The sequence below is a fragment of the Mobula hypostoma genome, chromosome 6 (genome assembly GCF_963921235.1).
Source record: "Mobula hypostoma chromosome 6, sMobHyp1.1, whole genome shotgun sequence".
Taxonomy (NCBI): domain Eukaryota; kingdom Metazoa; phylum Chordata; class Chondrichthyes; order Myliobatiformes; family Myliobatidae; genus Mobula; species Mobula hypostoma.
In genome coordinates this window covers 123,190,648-123,213,971 of record NC_086102.1, presented here as the reverse complement: position 1 = coordinate 123,213,971, position 23,324 = coordinate 123,190,648, and the positions used below count along the sequence as shown (strand labels likewise).

General features: G+C 44.1%; 1 protein-coding gene across 1 annotated transcript in view; it reads left to right on the top strand.

The window, feature by feature from the left end:
* col6a1 (collagen, type VI, alpha 1) overlaps positions 1-19,058 on the top strand; it is an 89,707-nt gene extending 70,649 nt beyond the window's left edge. The window contains exons 26-35 of the mRNA XM_063051585.1: positions 2,248-2,313; positions 2,971-3,006; positions 3,110-3,146; positions 3,920-3,928; positions 5,044-5,177; positions 6,962-7,071; positions 10,533-10,716; positions 12,702-12,867; positions 13,028-13,057; positions 15,463-19,058. Of these exons, the coding sequence (XP_062907655.1) occupies positions 2,248-2,313; positions 2,971-3,006; positions 3,110-3,146; positions 3,920-3,928; positions 5,044-5,177; positions 6,962-7,071; positions 10,533-10,716; positions 12,702-12,867; positions 13,028-13,057; positions 15,463-16,067 (1,377 nt within the window). The 3' untranslated portion in view covers positions 16,068-19,058. The remainder of the gene's footprint in view (positions 1-2,247; positions 2,314-2,970; positions 3,007-3,109; positions 3,147-3,919; positions 3,929-5,043; positions 5,178-6,961; positions 7,072-10,532; positions 10,717-12,701; positions 12,868-13,027; positions 13,058-15,462) is intronic.
* The last annotated feature ends 4,266 nt before the right edge of the window (positions 19,059-23,324 follow it).

The following is a 23,324-nucleotide window of genomic DNA, read 5'->3' as shown; positions in this document are numbered from 1 at the left end:
TGCTAATTACTTGCTTATAATGGCACAAGGGGAGTCTATTTGCAAGCTCATTCCGGCTCCCAGTGCATCTATCCCATTTCCCCCCTCCTTATTTCCCTGTACCCCTGCAACTTATTCTCTCCCACATGCTCATCAATTCCTCCTTCGTTCCTTCACCACTTGACCACACCAAGGGGTTAATTCTGTCAACCAATTAACAAATGCATCTTTGGGAACTGGGAAAAACTGTGTATACATGCAAATTCCAGACAGATAGTTTTGAGGCCAGGATCGAACGCAGGTCGCTAGAGATGTGAGCCAACCATTCCAAAGTAACATTTCCCAGCCAGTGACCCCCCTCGCCCCAGCAGCATTTGTTTTTAACTTGTAGTCAAACAGTTCATCAGTAAAGCCCTTACAATTAAGCATTCAAAGAAAATGTAAATATAAAATAGCCACAGTTTTATTGATCATTGGGGTTGGGTGCAACCACGTTCTGAAAATGAATGTGTGCTTCTGTGAGACACCATGGAAGTCCCAGAAGATCGGCAGCATTTGTTACTGGCCTGTCTCCTGTGAAACCAGGTTGCTGTCCCCTTTACACCGTTGGTTTGACAGCTTGGCTACACAAAGATTTCATAGCATTCACTTGACTCCGCCTTCCTTCCCAGTCCATGTCAAAGTTAGTGATACAGCAGAGAGAAAAATTTAGGAAGATAATTCAAAGCTTGAGGTCCTAATGACAGTGATGAAAGTGGAGAGCTAATTCTGTTCCTAAGGATAAACAGCCTCCAGGCGATTCCGGAAATCCATGCATACTGCAGATGACAATTTTGTAAGCCATTTTGCCTGCACTTGGAAACACTCCACCGTATAATGAGTGCCAAGTGATATTGTTTAAGACAAACCAGAATGGGACAGCATTGAAACTTGGCTAGCATAATAAATTCAGTACAAAGTAATGCCAGCTAATGCAGGATCATTCCTCGTCCAAGATCTTTTGTCAAGAGGCAGGAATCTGGGCAAGGTTTTATCTTAACCCAGTATAGACCTTGCATATTTCACGATCTCACAGATGCCGAGATGATGTTGCTTTCTTTCTGAAGTGTAGTCACCATTGTAATGCAAGCAGTGACAGAGGCACAGCTGGTCAAGCTAATGCCTTGCCATTTCAGAGGGTTCAGCCTTGACCTTGGGTGCTGTCTGTGTGGAGTTTGCATGCTTTCCTTCTGACCACATGGGTTTCCTCCAAATGCTCCAGTTTCCTCTCACATCCCAAGAATGTGTGGGTTGGTGTAAGAAAAGTGATTGTTGATAGCTGGCATGAACCCAATGGCCCAATTTGCTTGTTTTCCATTTTATTTCTCTCTCTATTTTATGACAATAATGCAGGAAGCTCATTTCACTTTTACAAAGAAATATAATAATGTCTACAGTCTTCCTCTCACAACCTTCTTATTCTGGCATTTGACCCCTTCTTTCCAGTTCTGACGAAGGGCCTTGGCCTGAACTGTGGACTGTTTATTTCCCCCTATAGATGATGCGGAGTTCTTCTGATGTTCTATGTGTGTTGCTCAAGATTTCCAGCATCTGCAGGATCTCTTGTGTCAGTAACCAGTCAGTTTTACTGCTCAGAACACCAAAAATAATTGCTGCCTTATGAGCATCTGGGTGGGCAGACAGGGCTGCAGTAACCTTGTTTCATCTCAGATTCATGAAGTCTGATAGTCGAGCTTTCCCTCATACATTGCACTGTTTGCCTTCTACACTGAAACCTCTGTAAAAGATTTGGAATCAACAATTACCAAACAGAGGTAAGTGATAAATGCAAGAGTACCCTTCGATCACCATCAAAACTGAGGCATTGCTGGAAACACTCAGCAGGTCAGGCAGCATCTGTGGAGAGAGAATCTCTCATTCCAGTCAACTTTCAGGTTTGGGGCTCTTCACTGTGTGCTGGCAAAGGATGTTAGTCCTGAAACATTAACATAGCTTCTCTCTCCAGAAATGCAACCTGAACCACTGTGTATTTTCTGCTTTCAGTTTAGATTTCCAGTGTTTGCATTGTGTTTGGTTTCATTTAGTAAAAAATTGCTGTACTCGGGGAAGAGAGGAGGGTTAAATATTTTAATTTCTCATAGGTATCAAATATATATGAAATTCTTCTTCAGGGAGCATTAAGTAATCAAATCAATGTTTAGCCCAGTAAACTGAGTGAAATTAATTAGTGCTGACTAAGGAAACTTTTTCTTTGTGTTTCTTTCTCAGAATAATGTTCCAGGAGAAAAAGGCCGCAAAGGAGCAAAGGGTTACAGAGGGCGTGAAGGTGATCCGGTAAGGATTTTCACGTTGCGCTAGCCTTCTGTTAACTGACTCACTTGAACGTAAGCCTTGGAAAGAATGCTGAAGGTGATAACAGAATCATTAGTCACGGTATGCTTTGCATTCCTCTCTAAACACAAAGCTTTAAACACAGGAAAGAGAGCAGCACACCTTTTTCTATTCTGAGCTGATGTTTTTGCAAGGCCATCCATGGCAAAAAGGCCCATCTATGACCCTTAAATGTTGATTTCCCCTTCCAGTTGTGCACTGTGACTGTAGTGTGTCCCATTGGCAAAGCACGCTTCGGGGTCACACTACTCTGGTAGCCTCTGTCACACCTGTGACGTCAGCACCCAGGAAGGACCAGAACACGCAGGTCCCCCAACAAGTCTTGCAGCTTTGGAAACATATTGCCAGAACTTTATTATCTCCGTGTCTAAACCCAGAAGCCCTCTCCCCAACAGCATTGTGGGTCTGCCTTCACCGGACGGACTGCAGAGGCTCCAGGTGGAAACTCATCTCCATCTTCTGAGTGGCAATGAACAAAATGCTGGCTTTCCCAAAGATGTGCCATTCCCAAGTAATGAACCAGTTAATAAACAGATATGTCCAAGCAATATCAATCTCATGTGTGTGAGCATTATCTTATTCATTCTGTTGTATTTTCAGGGTCCTCCAGGACCTCCAGGACCACCTGGGCCTTCTGTAAGTGCATGGTGGACTCCTTTATGATGTTAATAAGAAAAATTACTGAGCCCTCAAATCACTGGAAAGTTCATTTCTTTCTTTTTTTCCTTTTTGTTTGCAGGAATGTGAAATATTGGATATCATTAAGCGCATGTGCTGTAAGTGGATAAATTTATGACTTTCCACAAAGGTGAAACTGTGTCTGGGAAGTACTGAGATGTTAACGTACCCCAGGTCTCGGGCTGGGGCGGGGTAGGTGGGCGGGGAGCGGATCATAGAGCTTTCAGATCCCATTTCACAGCACTTTAGGCTGCTGGGGCCTTCACATCCACACACGTGAAAAGTAAGCTTCATGTTTATCCGGCATCCTAGATCCCAGTCCATCAGGCTGTAGGTTACAGCTCCTCAAGTGCTCACCCTTTGACTTTGTCAATGAGTTGGGAGTGTCGTCTTCTCCATGCTTCCAGACAGCAAGTTCCAGATATCCACCTTCAAGTGAAATCAATTTTTTTTCTCCAGTCAGTCATTAACTCAAACCTACACAACCAGTTGACGAGTTCTTGGCCAAGTTAAACAACTTCCCACTTATTCTGTCTAGTCCTTTTACAGCTTTTTCACATCTGCCCTTAGTCATCTTCACTGCAGAGAAAACAATCCCTGTCTAAACTGTCCTGCTCATAAATTCAACTCTCCAGGTATGGTGACTCGCTTCTGAATCCACCCCCCTCGTCTCCCCTGGCACCTCCCAGCAGGAGAGTGGTAACCAGGACTGTACAGAACATGCTCACTGTGACCTACCTGGTGTGTACACTTCCACCAGCGCCTCCTTTTTTTGTGTTCACTGCCTCAGCCAATCGTGACAAGAAGATGTATCATTAACATTTTCTTTTTACACTGTTTGACAATGGTTCTTTCTCTTCTGTATTTACAGCTTGCTGTGGTAAGTAGATCTATTCATTTGATACTGGTTGCTGTTTATCATTGACAGTTTCTACCATTCATTCAAGTTTTTTTCAATATTGCATTCATGCAGCTTGTGTATTAATAGACTTTACCAAATTTTGGTTTGTGTCAATGCTCCATAGTTTGATTGAAACTTAGAGACATTCTCGTTTGCAAGTAGTCTTTGGCAGGGTTTTACACCAGACTGCAATCAAACAGCAGTCTGGAAATGGTATCAACACAGGAAAGGTATTGCAAGTAAAATGTTTCTGACTTTAGCATTTATGCTGTGAGTTAAGCGATATTCATCAATTCAAACCAAAGGGTGCAGAAAAGATTCATAAGGATGGATTGCAAGGCTGGAGTGTTAAGGAGAGATGGGATAAGTTGTGTTTGTTCACCCTGAAGCTATGGAGGCCTAAGAGGTGACGTGATAGAGATATGTACGTAAAATTATGATAGGTAGGTAACCAGAGTTTGTTTCCCATTGCAGTAGTGGTCTAAAGCTAAAGGTATTGGCTCAAAGAGAGAGAGAGAGAGAGAGAAGTGGTTTAAAGGGGATGGGGTGGGGTGTAAAATTTTCACACAGCATAATTGGTATTTTGGTAATGAGCTGCCAGAGGAGGTGGTAGAGGCAGGAACAGAGGCATCTGCACAGGAACTTAATAAATGAGCAAGTCACAGAGGGATATTAAATTAATGTGGTATTAGTATAGAAGCATGATAGTTGGTGTAGATATGGTGGGCCGAAAGGCCTCTTTCTATGCTGTACTCCTCCATGACTCTAAAGCTTAGCTGTTGAGAGTTCTCCTTCTGTGAATGTCACTGACCTCATGCCATCTACGTCCACTTTAAAACAAACAACATTTCCAGAGCATTAATGAAAATCCCCTTAAAGAGTCAATCAATGGAGGAAGGTATGGAGAGATGAAAAATGAAGGGCTTTGTGGGAGGGAAGAGTTTGCTTGATTTTAGAATAGGTTAAAAGGTTGGCACAACAATATGGGCTGAAGGGCCTGTACTATGCTGCTCTATGCTCTATAGATGTTCCTGGAATGAAAGCCTCGGGGTGTATCATGTTCAAGACAACCTGACTAGTACTTTTCCTTGCAGAGTGCAAGTGTGGGCCCATTGACCTCCTGTTTGTCATGGACAGCTCAGAAAGTATTGGGGACCAAAACTTCCGCCTAGCCAAAGAGTTTATCATCAGCGTGATTGAAAGACTGACCAAAGACGAAAAAATCAAGGTGATGCCAGAATACTCAATGTGACAAGCGACTAATGAATAGGCTGCCTTAGATTTTTTAACAAGACTGCTCTCTGTAGGAGACAGAAAGCAGCACATCAGTTCCACTGTATCTTTGAGAAGATATGGCAGCCTGTTGGTTAATGAGATAAACTATTTTAATTCAGCAGGCATCATTGCATTTTAAATGTTATCACAACCAACCAATCTCCAAGTATCCTGCTCAAGCACTTCAAAGGAAAAAGCAATGTTTGCAACTGGGTTGTGTTCAGATCAGACTACAGATAATCAAACTCATGAAACATGATCTAAGGTTGGAATTCTGTATTAGTGGACAGAATGCCAGGTCCAAAAAAACTATGGCCTCAGTCAAGATTTTGGTTTGACTTTCAAAAGGCTTTAAGGAGTTTTACATTTTTCATAGCAAGGTATATTTTAGCTATAGTGTAAATTTCAAACAAAAATGCTGTCATTGGATCTATAACCAAACAAAGAGTGGAATTAATGACTCTGAGAGTATTCTTTAGGCATTAAAATCTCGGGAATTGGCAACCCTTTGCCCAAACGGAAAACAATTCCAAAGCTGAACTTGACAGAGTAAAACTCCCACCCTCTGCCCGTTGCAGTCTCGATGTAGTTCATTAATATGTTCTGAAGAGAACACGGCCAGTAGATTTGGTTACTGAGAGCAAGCGCCCGTTATCATCAGAATCAACGGGATGCTGGCAATTTCTTCCAGAGGAAAATAAGCACTTCCTGGATGTTAGAAATTTGCAATAATTTAATCCAATATTTGTAGGCTGAATTAATCTGTTTAGACACTTTTATTTAAGAATAACATTGGAAAATAGAAATAGTCTTCCCAAACCTTTTCTGCCATTCAGTTAAACCATGGATCATCTCCATCTTAAATCCAGACGTTCATCTTAGTACATTTAACACAAAACACCCTTTAAAATAAGTTCTTAAATGCCTAATCATATCAGGATCCCGACAGTAGATGTAACAGTTGTCCTGACAGTACAACTAGTGCCTCACCACTATCCAGGGACCTAAACAGTGCTTCCATATGAGGCAAAGGTTCAATGAATCTCCTCCAACCTTGTCTACTGCGTTTGTTGCTGTGGACGTTTGCAAAGGCAGGCGTAGGCAGAACGACTGTTTTGCAGAGCCCCAATGCTCATCCACTGCTGATATCAGGATCCATGGTATTTTGGAGATTTCCAGATTTTTCACACTCCACCAAGTGTGGAAAAAGTGTTTCCCAATTTCACTCATCCCTGAATTGTGGAAATCTATATCTCCACATACCCTATTGATTATATTTTGTTTATCTCAGTTAGATTGCTGCCTTTTTCAAAGAATGCCAGCTACTTTTATTCAGCTAGTCATGAAAATGTAACTCTTTAAAGCATCTTCCTGTCCAATGCCAATATGTCCTTCCACAGTACCTAAAGTTGAACATGAGATTTCGGATGAGATCTGGCCTGTGGCTCAGTCTACCTGAATCTTTCCTTTGGAAGCCAATCTTGTCATTTTTGTACAGTTTAAAATCCAATGAGCTTTCAAAACCATTTTTTTTAGTTTGTTGATTCTAATACTTTTTTACTTATGGGTTTCCCACTAACTTTGCTTCTATATAATTCCTTAGTCAATCACCATCTCAAAGAATATCAGCGGTCTCTGGTTCAACATGTATTTGACCACATTCTGTGTACCTTGTTCCTATTAAGTCTGCTTCTGGACCAGGATGTCCTAATTCTCCTCTCTTTTTGACTTTTCCAGTTTGATGGCAAAGAATCTAATGTTGGAGTTGTGCAATACAGTCATGCTGGAACAGAAGAAATGGTCTCAATGGCCCATAATAACATCAACAGTCTATCTGAGTTGAAAGTGTACGTCTCCTGCTTTCTGTCTAATGGTTAATTCTTCATCTTGTTTGTTAAAATCCATGTCACCTACCCACATGTTGTTTTCAGAATTGGCAGAATACAATAGCTTCATGGAAGGGAAATGGAGCAATTGTAATTCCTAATTCTCAAAGACATGAAGGAAGATTGAGAGGAGAAAACCTGATACATAACAGGTATACAGGGAAACGTGGTTTTATAATATGCTGGACAGCAGAACAATGGGAGCTGGTGGACGGAAATGATTGTACCCCTTCAGTGAGCAGGTCAATTTTTTGGATTGTGACTTTCCACACAATAGGAGTCAATGTTTATCACCATTTTCAAGTTTTTTACTACTATATTGTGCATCACCAAGTTAGCTCCTGGTTTAGGTTGGTAGTGCATGAGGTTACATATAGTAATATATTTCTTCTGCTACTGATGTACCACCATGTCCAATGAATATCTGGATCTTGTGCTTCCATATCTGTGCTTTTTCTGTTGAACCTAGTTCAGTGCTTCCTCGATAATGCTACTCCAGGATTATCAATGACCCACACCCTCCAGGCCATGCCCTCTTCTCCCTACTACTATTGGGCAGGAGGTACAGGAACCTTGGGTCCCACACCACCAGGTCCAGGAATAGTTATTACCCTAACAATAGCAAACTCCTGAACCAGCATGGATAACTTCACTCACCTCATCACTGAACTGATTTCACAACCAAACGATTCACTTTCAACGATCCTGCAACTCATGGTCTCAGTATTATCTATTTCTCTTTATCTGAACAATTTGTCTTTGTTTACACATTGGTTGTTTGTCAGTCTTTGCTTACGTATCATTTTTCCTAAATTCTATTTTATTTTCCTGTAAATGCCCGCAAGAAAATGAATCTCAAGGTAGTACATGGTGACATATATGTACTTTGGTAATAAATTTAACTTTCACTTTGAGTTTGGCTAGAGGGCATGAGAAATACATCTCAACTTCTATGAACCTCTTCCAAAGACTTCAGCCTTGCATTAGCTCGTGACAGTCAGGAAGCAGCTAGCAAGAGTTAAAGTTCAAGTTCAAATTTATTGTCACCTGGCTGTACACATCTACAACCAAATGAAATAATGTTCCTTCAGACCACGGTGCACCCACAAACCATATATCACACACAGCACATAAAACAAAATATTAATATATTAATAAAATCTAATTCAAAGTGCCTGCAGTGTGCTGCAACAGGTAAACAGTAAACAGTAAGCTTGCAGTCCTAGCGAAGAGACCTCAGTAGCGGCAGGGTATTCATTAGTCCCATGGCCTGAGGGAAGAAGCTGTTACCCAGGATGGCAGTCCTAGTCCTTATGCTCCTGTACTTCCTTCCTGATAGTAGTGGGTCAAAGAGATTGTGGGATGGGTGGTAGAGATCCTCAGCAATGCTTTGGCCCCTTCATATACAACGTTAAGAGTGAAAGTCACAAATAGGGGAGAGGGAGACCCTGATGATCCTCTCGGTGGTTTTTACTGTCCTCAGTAGGGTCTTGCCCCCAATGCCTTGCAGCTTCTGTACTACACAGTGATGCAGCCAGACAGGACACTCTCCATGGTGCTCCTGTAGAAAGTTGTTAGAATGGGAGAGTGGAGATTTGTATGCCTCAGTCTCTTCAGGAAGTGTAGACATTGCTATGTCTTCTTGACTAATAAGGAGGTGTTGAGGATCCAGCTAAGATTGTCTGTTATGTGCTCACCAAGAAACTTTGTGCTCTTCACTCTCTTCGTGGCAGAGCCTTTGATGTGCAATGGAAAGTGGTCAGCCTGCGCCTTCCTGAAGTCCACAGTCACCTCTTTTGTCTTGTCCACGTAGATACTCAGGTTGTTGTTCTCAAACCATTTGAAAAAGCCTCTCTACCTCCTCTTGGTATGCTGACTCATCATTGTTGCTGGTGTGGCCAACCACTGTTGTGTCATCAGCGAGCTTGATGATGCGGTTTGAACTGCATGTGGCAGTGTAGACGTGAGTCAGCAGAGTGAACAGCCGTGGATTGATCACACAGCCCCGGGGGGCACCACTGCTTATTGTGATGGAGCTTGAGATATTGCTGCCAGCTCGAACGGACTGGGGTCTTTCCAAAAAAAAAGTCCAACATCCATTTACAGACAGGCATGTTGAGTCCCAACAAGGACAGTTTACCAACCAGCCTCATGTTAAACACCTCGCAAATCAGGTGTCATTTTCTAACTGGGGCAGGATGGAGTGGAGGGCCAAGGCTATGGCATCATCTGTGCACAGGTTTGAGTGGAAGGCAGACTGGAAAAGGTCCAATGCAGCTGGAAAGTGGGATTTTATATGGTCCATTACCAGCTACTCAAACCACTTCATGATTGTTGAGGTCAGTGCCATTCAGCCCGCAATATTGTTTCTGTTACTTTGCCTGCTGTCCCCCTCTGTCCAGTCGTTCCATCTGTGAGTGCCCTATGCGACTGGGGCTGGTCCAGAGCTCTGGAGGAATGAATATCAATATTAGGCCCCAGAACATAAGGGTGACAACAGGAGTGGAGGGAGTGGGAGTTCAGAACTTTCATCCAAAGCTGGAGGATCAGCTGACAATTCTGACTCAAGGTGGATACATTTCCACTAAACCAAACTTGGAATGCAGATCAATCTCAAGATAGGTTTGAGGGGTTGAAGTGATTCCTGTTCTTATGTTCTGAATTCCTGGGATTTGCGGGTTCTTTGGTCCTTAGAGGAGTTAGGAGTGATGTAAGGTGTTGTGGTGTTGGGGGTCAGGAATGACAAGATAGATGTAGAGCTGTGTACCACCAGTGGGAGAACCTTAGGTGAGGGGAGGTAATTAGAGGAGTAAGGGCCAGTCATTTAAAATTGAAGTATGCAGGAAATTCTTCTCATGGAAGGCTGTGAAGGTGGGATTAATGGAGTATTTAAAGTGGTTTAGAAACGTCAGGGAACTGAGGATGCAGAAGAGGAGCTGAGGCCTGAGGCAGATCACCATTGATCATTAGATCACAAGACATGCTTGAGGGGGCTGAGTGGCCTACCTCCACCCCTATTGTCTTGTGTTGTGGCCACATCAGTAGAGGCCTGATCATCATGGTTGTGCATGCCATTGCCCAGAACGTTTAGGAAAGCCCTAAGTTAGTCTGAGAAGGTCCTCACCAGGCTGGGCTGACTGGAGTCCACTGGCCATATTGGTGAAGGAAGGTCAGCCCTAGAGGTGGCTGTCCCAGGGATCCTGTTGAGATGATGGGAGTTCAGTGTGAACCAGGGTTGTAAGATACCTTGCACTTGGATAGCAACTACAGTTGACCTTGAGAAAGGAAGGGTGACAGGTGATTGGTGTCTTTGGAACAAGGATCCAACCTGCAGAGGAGCAATTCCTTGTGGAAAAATGTGGGAATCTGATTGATGAGAGCATACAGTAACAGCAGGTCATTTTGTTTCTTCTAACCCTCAGAGCAATTAAGAACCTTCGATGGATTGCCGGAGGAACATTCACTGGTACAGCACTGGACTGGTCAAAGAGAGCCTTTGGGCCATCGATTCAGCGAACACAAGTAGCTCTGGTGCTGACTGATGGACGCACGGACATTCTACGGGACCCCAAACCGCTGTCATCGCTTTGCAATGCTGCGGCCCGTGTACGTAGCCTGCCATTCACTCTCTGCTTTTCTGAAAGCCTTCTCTTTAATTTCATCACATGGACCTCCTTGATCTAGCAAGACCAGGGGAAGAAGTGTTGAAACCCATGGAGGGTTTTGGCAGAGTGGAGAGAGGAAAGTAGAAATTTTTTCTGCCGACTAGAAGCGCATTCAGTGATGGACATGGATTTAAGATCATTCACACAGAGTTTTCTTTGGTTGGGTGAGACTAGAAATAAAGATCATATGGTACTGTGCGTATATATAGCTGGGGTGCTTAAGACTTTTGCACAGAACTGTATTTGTCACTGTGGAGCAGAGAGCGAGTTTGTAAATCGGGAGCAAAGGTGATTGGGAATGGTGAGGGTGGAGTGTCGTGGGAGGGGTGTGGGACAGGTGTCAGAGAAGGAGTGCCAGGACGGGGGTTGGCATGGATGTAAACACATCCAACCCTGAGACACCAGGCAAGGTCATTTGATTCCAAACAATTGGCTTATTGATCATTGCAGAATATCTCTATGGTGCTTTTCACTCTGTCCCCTCTGCTTTCTCCTTTTCCCAACCATGATTCCCCTCTTGCTGTCCCCTTCCCACTCTCGGTCCACAATAGAGACCCATATCCGAATCAAGTTTATCATCACTCACAAATGTCATGATTTTTTTTTGTGGCAGCAGTACAGTGCAACACATAAAATTACTATAGTACTGTGCAAGTCTTAGGCACACTAGCTATATATAATATATATATATTTTATGTACTTTTGCACAGTACTGTAGATTATGGGTGAAAGGTGAAATATTTAAGGGGAACCTGAGGGAGAATTTCTTCACTCAGACGTTGAGGAGTGAGCTGCCAGCAGAAATAGTGGATGCTGTTTCAATGTCAACACTTAAGAGAGATTTAGGTAAGTACAGGGATGGGGTGGGGGGGTGGGGGGCGGGCAGGTGGTGGTGTATGGAATGCTACGGTCCAGATGCAGGTTGATGGGATAGACAGAACAGTAGGTAGAACTAGATGGGCCAAATGGCTTTTCTGTGCCGTAGTCCTCCAAGACCCTAAGTTATTCAAAATGGAAGGCACTAGCCCAAAGAGTCAGTATTAATATCCAAAAGGGAATCTATTGTGCTCCTCCTCATCCAGATGTTGAAAGCCACATCAGTCCTCACATTACCTTGAAGCTCAGTGTCTCCAAGTCATTCTTGACTAGGATCTCACTTTCCAGCCACTAAACTCAGTCTAAGTACTAACAGTCATACCCCACCTCTCACCTTAGCACTCCTTGTGCTTGAACTGAAAATGAATTGAAGTTTAAAAATTCCAGTAGTGTTTTATAATTGCCCCACAGTTCCATACCTTTGCATCACCTCCTTCAGTTCTTGAAACCCCCAAAGTTGGTGCTGTAGATTATTTTGACTTGGTAGAGCAGAGTTGATGGGCCAAATGGCCTAATTCTGCTCCAATATCTTATGGTGTGCGGATTCCGCTATCTGACTGAGACCTCTTGTGTATCCCATACTTCCTACATCTGGTGGATTGCGGCTGTGCCTAAGCTCTAAATTCCTTCTCAAGCCTCTTTGTACCTTGACAATGACCCACAGAGTCCTGATGACAAAATGCCAACTCTTTATTCCTTTTCATAGATGCTGCCTGATTGGCTGAGTGCTTCCAGCATTTTGTATGCATTACTCTAGATTTCCAGCATCTGCAGAATCTCGTGTGTTCTCATTTCAATAACGTAAATCTTAGAAACATTTCCTTGGATGGTGATGTCAAACTTATTGCTATTGCTTCGTTTCCTATAGTTGAATGCAAATGAATGTTGATATTGTTGTTGTTAATGTGTTTAGTTTACATCCACGATCCAAAACCCACCACTCGCTCACTGGGTCCTCTGCCCCCTGGTAACCATTCCTCTGCCCTCTGACCTCGTTTACTGACACAGCTTTTTAAGTTGGCCTCTCACCGGCTTTTCATTGTGTCCCAGGTGGTCTCGGTTGGCGTGGGTGATGTTTTCTTGAACGAAGCTGCCTCGGAGAGCCTGGAGCAGATTGCCTGCCAAGACCCCAGCGGGGCCCTGACAAGCACGAGCTACGTGGAGCTGCGGAAAAACGTGACGTTATTCGAAAACATGATTGCATTGATCTGTAAAGGTAAGTCTCAAGCCTGTCTGGAGCATAACTATCCTGTTCCTTCTCAATATCCAGGGCCTCTGTTTTAGGGAACACGGCACAATTTATTGATATTTTGTTGGGTTTTTAATCAATTATGAGCTTTTTTTTATATTGACGAGTTGTGTGTTTGCCTTTACAGACAAGAAGTGCCCAGATTACTCTTGCCCAAGTAAGTGTATTTTTAATGTGTTACCTTATGCTGAAGACAAGAGCACCGGTACTAAATTGGTACCTGCCTGTGAATAGCTGAAGATTGAGTTGGATTCCAGCAGGATTGGGAGTGTGGGCCAGGGAGCTATGGGGATGTTTCCCAGCCAGCGGTGGGTGGAAGTCGTGGGGATGATGTGGGTATGAAAGGCAGAGGAGAAATTGCCAGGGGCTCTTGCAATGTGAGAGCAGGAGGAAACTGGAGACTCATGCAGGACAACAGAGGAGAAGAGAAGACAGGGGAGGAGAGGACAGGACAGGACGTAGGTTTGCTCTCCAGCAACCGCTGCCATCCAGGAACTTTCCTCTGTCCTTTTATCAAGTTATCAAAGTAATCATCCTCCTTCCACCGGGATTCAGCTGCCGGTGTTAACAGTCAATGGCAGTCGACACCCTTTGGACCCAACTCTAGACTAAAATCTCATTTGTTTCTGGCTTTGTAAACTAGAACCACCCTCCTACTGAGCCTGAAAGTTCTTACACTACAGCAATCAATGAGGTTATATGTAGCATGGGAAGAGAACTCAAGTGTTAATTCTGAGGCACTGAGTGTGTAACTTTTTGACTAAAAGTTGCTTGAGGTCTCATGAAATGATTAGTTGGCTCTCAGAGTTGTGTCGAAAAAGTGTGTTGGACCGCTTTGATCCTCAGTGGCTGGTCTACACGAATTCAGACTCAGATTCATTTATTTGTCACGTACATCGAGAGACGCAGTGAGGGGTGCCACTCGTGTTAACAATCAACAGAACCTAGCGCTGTTCTAGAGGCAGCCTGCACCAACACGGCATGTCCATAGCGCTCGGCAGAACAACACAGAACACAACCTGAGAGATGGCAGATGGAGTTTAATGCTGATAAGTGTGAGGTGTTACATTTTGGTAGGACTAATCAAAATAGGACATACATGGTAAATGGTGGGGCATTGAAGAATGCAGTAGAATGGAGGGATCTAGGAATAATGGTGCATAGTCCCCTGAAGGTGGAACCTCATGTGGATAGGGTGGTGAAGAAAGCTTTTGGTATGCTGGCCTTTATTAATCAGAGCAGAGTATAGGAGTTGGGATGTAATGTTGAAATTGTATAGGGCATTGGTAAGGCCAAATTTGGAGTATTGTGTACAGTTCTGGTCACTGAAGTATAGGAAAGATGTCAATAAAATTGAGAGAGTACAGAGGAGGTTTACTAAAATGTTGCCTGGGTTTCATCTCCTAAGTTACAGAGAAAGGTTGAACAAGTTAGGTCTTTATTCTTTGGAGCATAGAAGGTTGAGGGGAGACTTGATAGAGGTGTTTAAAATTCTGAGGGTTCGGCATGGACTAGAAGGGCTGAGATGGCCTGTTTCCGTGCTGTAATTGTTATATGGTTATATATGGTTATATGGTTAACCAGCAACAGGTGCGAAACAAGCCCCCTCCCTCCCTCCCTCCCACCCACCCACAAACAGCTCCGGGGCAGACCTCCAGCCTCCGGACCCTACCAGTCACTCCAGGGGTCAGCCACAGAGTGAAGCTCCCTCCGTTGACTCCACTGAACTGGCATCAGTTCTTCCTCTGGAACACGCTGTGGTAGTGCGATCGTAATCATGGCCCATTCACCGGGTGGCAGTTACAAGTACCACCGCATGAAGCCTTCCACAGGACTGTTCACCAGTGCTTCTGCCCAGTTAGTTGGAAATTATGTTCGGTGTGGGCTGTCAAGCTGTTTTCTCATCCACAGCATCAGCAGCACTTGGGTTTGCAGGTGCTTGATGCTTACAGAGGCACTGAGGGATCTGCCTGATGCTAATCTGGTTGGCTGAGTGTTTCTCCCCAGACACCGCACCAATCACTTAGCCTTTTATCAATATGATGCCACACAGATTGGCATTACATCCTGACACATCAACAGTCTTAATCCTTTCTCTTCTCTTGCCTTCCAAAGACTGAAGGTGTTGGGGGGTGGGGGGTGCAGGTGGAGCCTTTATCAATATTTTCTTACTAAATCCCTGCCACATATTCTGTCCTGAGAACAGTTTGCCCCCTTGTTTTCCAGTGTTTACAACAGTTGTTTGCATTCCATAAGCGCCTTCCACGTAATAATGCGCACACAGCAGCCAAGTTGCAAGTATTTGAGGTGCGGGGTGTGTAGGAGACTAGGACTTAAGGAGGCAGAAGTCATCATCTGAAGAAGGATGAGCCCTCAAGGTGAATTTTAAACAATAGAACCAGTAGCCAGTTCACAAAGGCCAATGGGTAAACAAGGTTTGGGACCGTACCAGAACCAAAGTGATTTGACAACTTGCTGGTAATTTGTGTATTTCATTTAAAACTTGCAATATTGTTTTAGTCTATTTCAAAAACTTGGCCTTACCGATTGTTTTCTCTACAGTTACATTCAACACCTCAACCGACATCACTTTGCTGGTTGACAGCTCCACCAGTGTTGGGAGCAAGAACTTTGAAACCACCAAGAGATTTGCCAAGCGACTGGCGGAGCGCTTCCTTAAAGATGCAGAGGTCAAGCCTGGTGTTAGGGTGCGGATTTCTGTGGTTCAGTACAGTAAAAATCAGGTGATCGAGGCCCAGTTCTCGAGCAACTACACCATCGTGTCAGAAAGCATAGACCAGATGAAGTTCATGAATGATGCAACTGATGTGGCGGCTGCCCTGCAGCGTGTGATTGCGAACTACCGGAACATTCGGGGCAATGTCAATAAGAAGGTCCTCTTGTTCACGGACGGTCGATCCCAGGGAGAGCTGGTGAACACCATAGAGCGGCAGGCGCAAGCAGCAAAAGCAAACCAAATCACGGTCTTTGCCCTTGCCGTGGGTGACCAGGTGAATGAGGACATTCTCCGGGCTTTAGTTGCTGGTAGAACGATTGACTATGATGTAGATATTGGCGCACGCTATCTCTTCCGGGTAAAGGAATACCCTGCCCTTTTGAGAGGTGTATTCTACCAAACAGTTAGCAAACAAATGTCACTTTATTAACAATGAAGAAATTTCTAAGCCCTCTAAGCTCTCCTATTTTATGCATTTTTATAAAGTGGTTACTTTCTTTGGGAATTTGCTTTCTTGGATTTTGCATTGTCTTTCGAAGTGTATCTTCATTCAGGAATGTTCCTACCCTGTGCCATCCCGTCGCTCTGTGACTTTGCTCTAATGTATACCACTCCACCCTCGTGGTTCCTGTACCACTGTCTATCCACTACCTTCTGCAAGGCTGGGACACTTTTCCTTCCTTTCAGTGCTCCTGGTTCAGGCAGCTGGAGGTACCATATCCTGAGGTTAAAACAAGGTGGCAAGGTCTGTGTAGGTCCCTGCCTCAGAAAGCTTCCTCTGAGTTAGTGAGAAAATAGGATCTGGTCATTGTTGCACTAGTTTTGTGGATGTTAGATGTGGTGGTAGAAAATCAGTGATGTCCTTGCACACCGTGGATGCCTGAAATTAATATTCAGCTGCCGAGGGCATCTCCTGATCAGCAGGTTAGGGGCTGGAAGACTGTTTCAGAACCCCTCAGGGACACCGGGCTCCCTGGACGGAGGAAGCACTTGATTTGGCCCAGTAAACACCTAACTCTGGCACGGTCAGGCCTTCTCCCTGATCCACACTGCTGTCTCCCAGGTACATGTGACAAGCACAATTTATGTGACTCAGGCTTGAGCCTAGTTGTGACCTGGCTCAGTTACAGCCTGGGCCCAGCCATGGTCTGGCCTCAGCTATGGCCTGGGGCTCAGACACATTCTGGGCCCAATGCCGGCCTTCCCACTTCAAGCAGTGCTCGGCCTCTGGCCTTTCTGTCCAGAATTCCCTCACCAGAGGTTGTTCTTCTCAGTCCAGTGGTGGCAAAACAGTTCAGAGCCCTGCAACCACACTTGATGCAGTTCCAGCTTGCGAAGGTCAGCCTGCTGCTGACCACTTGCACATCAGAGCCTCCGGCAGGACTTTAAACCTGACGGCTTCTCAAGGGACTCACGGATAGTGCTAGGTCAAAGTCTGTGCACTACCTTTGGCAGGGGCCCAAGCCCTTTCTTGCTCCCTCTATTAATGGTTTTATTCCCTCAGATGCCCCTCTAGAGTCCCATTAACTTGTTGCTATTTGCTACTGGACAGTTTGATTGGAGTCAGTTCATTTAAAGGCAAGGTAAGTAAAGCTGATTGATAGGTGAAAAAAAGAGCAGAAAACACTCCACTTGCATTGGTAATATGAAAGGAGTAGGTCAACAGATGCTTCACCAGATTGCCAGCTTGTGCAGATCACCAACACTTGATAGCCGGCTGTAGTCGATTATCATCTTCACTACGTTGCCAGTGATCCATATATGCAGTATCTGGAGAAACTGTTCCCCGAGAAAATTTAAGTCTTGAGACTGAATTAGTGGTCAGATTTTCCAGTGACTATCCATCATGTATAACCTGACCTGTAGATCAGGCCACATTAGCCCAAAGTTCTGTTAGATGCATCCAATGATGATGATGAGATCGGTGGAGGGTGGTTACGATTAAGCAGTTGTTTATATTTTTATCTTGTTCCGTGATTCAGCGTGGAGTCCCTTGGAGCTACACCACCCCAGCAACCCCACAACCCCGATTCGCCCTAACCTAATCACAGGATCATTTAGGTACGTCTTTGGGCCAAGGGAGGAAACCTGGAGAAACCCCATGTGTTCCATGGGGTGGATATACAGAGACTCCTCACAGAATGGTATTAGGATTGAACTCTGAGCTCCGAAACACCCCCAATAATATTCGTGTCGCACTAACCTCTATGCCAGCATTGATCTAAATATTTTAAACGATGGTACCTCACAGTTGTATAAAAATGTGGGATCACCATAAAGTACAGAGTAGATTGATTTCCCAGCAATTATTTTGAAGTGACTTAAAGCCTTATATACATTAAAGCAACTAACACTAATGTGCCCACTTGTAGTCTTCCTAAAAGTTGGATGGCTAAGTCAACCGAGGCCACATTACAGTATCAACTTGCTTCAGAAAAGCCAAAGTAAATTTTATTATCAAAGTTCATATCTGTCACGGTATACTCCATTGCGATTTATTTTCCTGCAGGCATTCACAGGAAAATGAAGAGAATGAATCTCAGGGTTGTATTTGGTGACAGATGTACTTTGATAATAAATTTACGTTGACTTTAACTTGTCTGAAATCGAACCTCTCATTTTTTTTCTACCAAAGACCAACCAGCATAGGGTGAGGGAAGTCTGTCAGAAGAGGAAGTTGTAGACAAGATCAAAGGAAAATGGAATGTGCATGATCAGGAAGTTGGTTCTCTTGAAGGGAGAAAGGATGAGGGATGTAGTAAGAATGAGGTTAGAGGTAGATTATTTGTGGAATGACAACTTGATGGGTTACAAACTGAAGTCTGATTAAAGTATCATTATTACTTCAGTATATAAGAGATAGCTGTTGGCTAGATTTATCCACAGAATATAGTACATGGGCAGTGGGCTTCTCCTCACACCTGTCTGTGATGGGAGATCATGGCATTGTGAATGAAAGGGCAAGACTCAATATCAATGAACATTTGATGAATAATGGACCCTGGAGGGTGTGTAATACCACAGAGATCGCTTGGTTTTAGGGGAATACTTTGGAATCGCTAAGCATACTGAGTCCTGATCGTTCAGCATTTTATTTTAATGAGCAAACTGTGTTATGATCATCAAGTAACCATTTTGAATGTAAATAAATGTTACTTTAAAGTAAACTTATATTGGTGCTATGAACATAGAGGGCTTCCAAAAAAAATTTACAACACTAAAAGTTTTGGACCACGTGTGAGGTAAAACCTGCTTTAAATCTATCTCGTATTTTGCAGAACTCATTTTGTATTTGTAAAATATAGACTTTTTTTTAATGGGACCTGTATCATGTTTGCAGTCATTGTTGTAATTACACAATTGGAGATCATGTATGGATTGGGTCATCAGTGTTAAATAAAGATTTTAATGTTTACTGTCAGTACTTTAATTTATTTTGGAGTATGCTGTATGTTATATTTGAGATGTTCATGCTAAAATCTACCAGTATCATTTTACTGGAGCAACACTAACTCTACTAATACATTCACTACCCATCTTAAATAGCAACACTCCTCACCTCCCCTCCCACACCCAATGGCTGATTGTCCAGTCCTTGGTTAACTATGTTCATGGACATGGAAGTAGCACACAACATGCTGGAGGAACTCAGCAGGCCAGGCAGCATCTATAGAAATGAGTGAACAGTTGACATTTCTGGCCGAAACTCTTCATCAGGACGGGAAAGGAAGAGGAAAGGCCAGAGAAAGAGATTGGGGAGGGGAGGAAGAAGTACAAAGTGATAGGAGATAAGTGAAACTGGGAGAGGGAGAGGGGGTGAAGTAAAGAGCTGGGAGGTTGATTTGTGAACGAGATAAAGGGATGGCTAAACCTCTTTTTACCAGTCCTGAAGAAGGGTCTTTTCCATAGATGCTGCCTGGGCTGCTGAGTTCTTCCAGCATTTTGTGTGTGTTGCTCAGATTTCCAGCATCTGCAGATTTTCTTGTGTTCATGCACATGGAGATGGATGTATCCCAGCACAGACATGAAAGGTAGGTTTCCCTGAGGGGTACTAGTAGACTACCTCTACCTGAGACCAGGTGACAACTCTCGGACACTTCCTCATACCTATCCCTCGAGGAGGACTACACTCCACAGCAATAGAAAACCAACTCCGACTCTATCACTGACCTCACCAACTCGGAAAAACTCCCTTCTACTGTCACCAAACTCAGAGTTCCCTTACCCAGCACTGCTTGCTTCTATTTCCTACACAAGATCCACAACCCTGACTGTCTGGGTAGGCCTTTTGTCTCTGCCTGCTCCTGCTCTACTGATCCCATGTCCTCTTACCTCAATTCCATTCTACCCGCCTTGGTTCAGTCCCTTCCCACCTACATCCGTGACTCTTCTCATGCCCTCGATCTCCTCAGTAACTTCCAATTCCCCAGCTCTGACCGCCTTATCTTCAGCCTAGATCTTCAGTCCCTATACAATTCTATCCCCATCAAGAAGGCCGAAAAGCTCTTCATTTTTTTCTTGACAAAGAAACCTACCAATCCCCCTCTACCACCCCCTCCTCTGTCTGGCAGAACTGATGCTCACCCTGAACAATTTTCCTTCAGTTCCTCCCACTTTCTCCAAACCTGAGGGTAGCCTTGGGCACTGACATGGGCCTCAGCTATGCCTGCCTCTTCATCAGTTATGTAGAACAGTCTATGTCTGAAGCCTTTCCGGGTTGCACTCCCCAGCTCTTCCTCCACTGCACTGGTGCCACTTCATGTATGCATGCTGAGCTCATCAATTTTGGGGAGCGCTTTGTCGAGCGCCTTGACACCATCCACCACAAGCGGGACTTCCTGGTAGCAAACATTTTAATTCCCATTCCAATGTGTTGATCCATGGCCTCCTCTTGTGCCAAGATGAGGCCACCCTCAGGGCGGAGGACCAACACCTTATTTTCCGTCTGAGTAACCTCATCCTGATAGCATGAATATTGATTTCTCCTTCCAGTAAACAAAAATTCCACCCCCCTCACCTGCTTTATTCCCCACTCTGACCTTTTACTTCCTCTCACCTGCCTATTACTTCACCCTGGGTCCCCTCCTCCCCTTTCTCCTATTGTCCACTCTCCTCTCCTATCAGATTCTTTCTTCCTTCTTTCTGGCTTCATCTATCACCTTCCAGCTAGCTTCCTTCCTCTCCACCCACCTTTTAGTTCAGGCATCTCACCCCTTCCCTCTCAGTCCTGAAGGAGGGTCTCGGTCCGAAATGTCGACTGTTTTCCATAGATGCTGCCTAACCTGCTGAGCTCCTCCAGCATTTTGAGTGTGTTGTTAGTGGACTAGATGACTTTTTATATAACAGCATTCCCAGTTATTATTACTGATGCTAGTTTTTATTTTCCATATCTATTGTGGATTTAAAGTACCCACCTACCATAGTGGAATTCAATGTAACTGTCAGCATATCAATAGTCTATTGCTCAGGACTCTAGAGACTAGAACCAGGAGACAAGAACTCTAGAGACCTAGAGCATCTGTCTTACCGGAGCAGATTACTACCAGCTCAGATTCTTCTGAATGAAATCATTCCACGTGATTTTTTTTCATTTCAGCGATGTCTCCATTTAATATAATGTTCAATGCACGTTGCTTCAGGAAGGCTAAGGTATCATTAAGGATGTCTACTGCCCTGACCATTCCCTTTTCTCTCATGGCCTTCTGGGAGAAGACACAGGGATCTGAAAGCCCAAATGACCACACTCAAGAACAGCTTCTTCCTCAGAGTGCTGAACCATTCTCCTCCTTCACATCCCTTCCAATTCTCAGCCACTTAATTCAGCCTCCAGTATTACAGCACAGTAGAGGCCCTTCGGCCCACAATGTTGTGCTGCCCTACTTCAAGGGCAATGTGAATCTCCCCTCCATTTTTCTTTCATCCACACGTTTATCTCAGAGTCCTTACTGCGTCTGACTGTACCCCCACCCCGGCAGAACATTCCAATCACCAATTATTTTCACAACAGCATTTTGCTTTGCAATACTTCAGCTTGCACTATGATCTTTGCACCATCGTGTTGTTTTGAGACTCACACTATCTGGTGTTGCATTTAGTGTTGGAATGTATACCATTTACTTGGTGAGCTGCAGGGGAACAGGGAATTCCATTACACCCCCGTGTAACTAATCTAACCTAACCAGATATGATCAAGGTGTTTTGTTGGAACATCACCAACATTTACACAGCTGCTGAGATGCAGTGAATGTCTGAAAGGAGACCGTAGAGGAGGGAAGGTAAGGGCAGGAATGGATGCACACAGATCACCAGAGCACAGGAGCTGAGCAGCAGAAGGTATGACCTCAAAGAGAGGAGTAATGGACATTAGAATTAAGCAGGAAGTGAGAAATGGAGTGCACAGAACTCTCTGGGATGGGAGGTGGTTAGAGATACAAGGGGATACAGAATCTCTGGCATTTTACACACAGAGAAGCTCATCGTGTCTGTGCTCATCAAAAGATTTTAACCAGTCCAATCCCTCTATAGCTCAGCTCTGTTTTCATATAATGAGTCATAGCACCTCAGCACAGATACAGGACCTTCAGCTTATCTGGTCCATGCCAACCCAATCTTCTGTCTAGTCCCATCTAATTGCACCAAGAAAATATTGCTCCAAACCCACCTCATCCATGTACCTATCCTAACTTCCTTTAGATGTTACAATTGAACCTGCATTTGCCACTTTAGTTGGCAGCTCATTCTGAGCTTGTGCCACTCTTGGAGTGAGGTAGTTCTCCTCAGATTCCCCTTAAATATTCCACCTTTCACCCTAAACCTATGATCACTGGTTCTCATCTCACCCAACCTGAGGGGAAAAGGCCTGTATGCATTCACCCTATCTATGCCCCTCATAATTTTGTGTGCCTCTATAACATCTTCCCCTATACTCCAGGGAATAAATTCCTAACCCTTTCAGTCTTTCTCCATAACCCTGATCCTCAAATCCTGGCAACATCCTTGTAAATTTCCTCTGTACCCCTTCAAGCTTATTGATAACTTCTCTGTAGGTGAGTGACCAGAACTGCACATAATACTCTAAATTTTGTCTCACCGAAATCTTGTACAATTTCAACATAACATCCGAAGTCCTGTTCTCAATGCTCTGATTTATGAAGCCAATGTGTTGAAAACTCTCTTCCCTAGACGATATAGCTGCGATGACACTTTCAAAGAATTACACGTCTGTATTTCCAGGTGCCTTTATTCTGCCACACACCTTTGAGACCTTCCATTCACTTACCCTGGAGTGTCCTTTCAAAGGACAACACCTCACTCTTGGCAACACTGAATTTCACTGCTAGTTTTCAGCCCATGTTGCCAGCTGGTCCAGACCATGCTGCAAGACTTGATAGCCTTCCTTGATGCCCAGTACACCCCAAAGACGAGTAGAGCTGCTCAGATATCTTTTCCAGCAGTGAGTTCCAAATCATTTCTTTACTCTTGGTGAACACATTATAGACCGTAAGACCATAAGACATAAGAGCAGAATTATGCCATTTGGCCCATCGAGTCACACATGGCTACTTTGTTATCCCTATCAATCTCATTCTGCTTTCTCTCTGTAACCTTTGACTCCTTGACAAATCAAAGACATATCAACCTCTGCTTCAAATATACTCAAAGACTTGGCCTTCACAGCTACCCATGG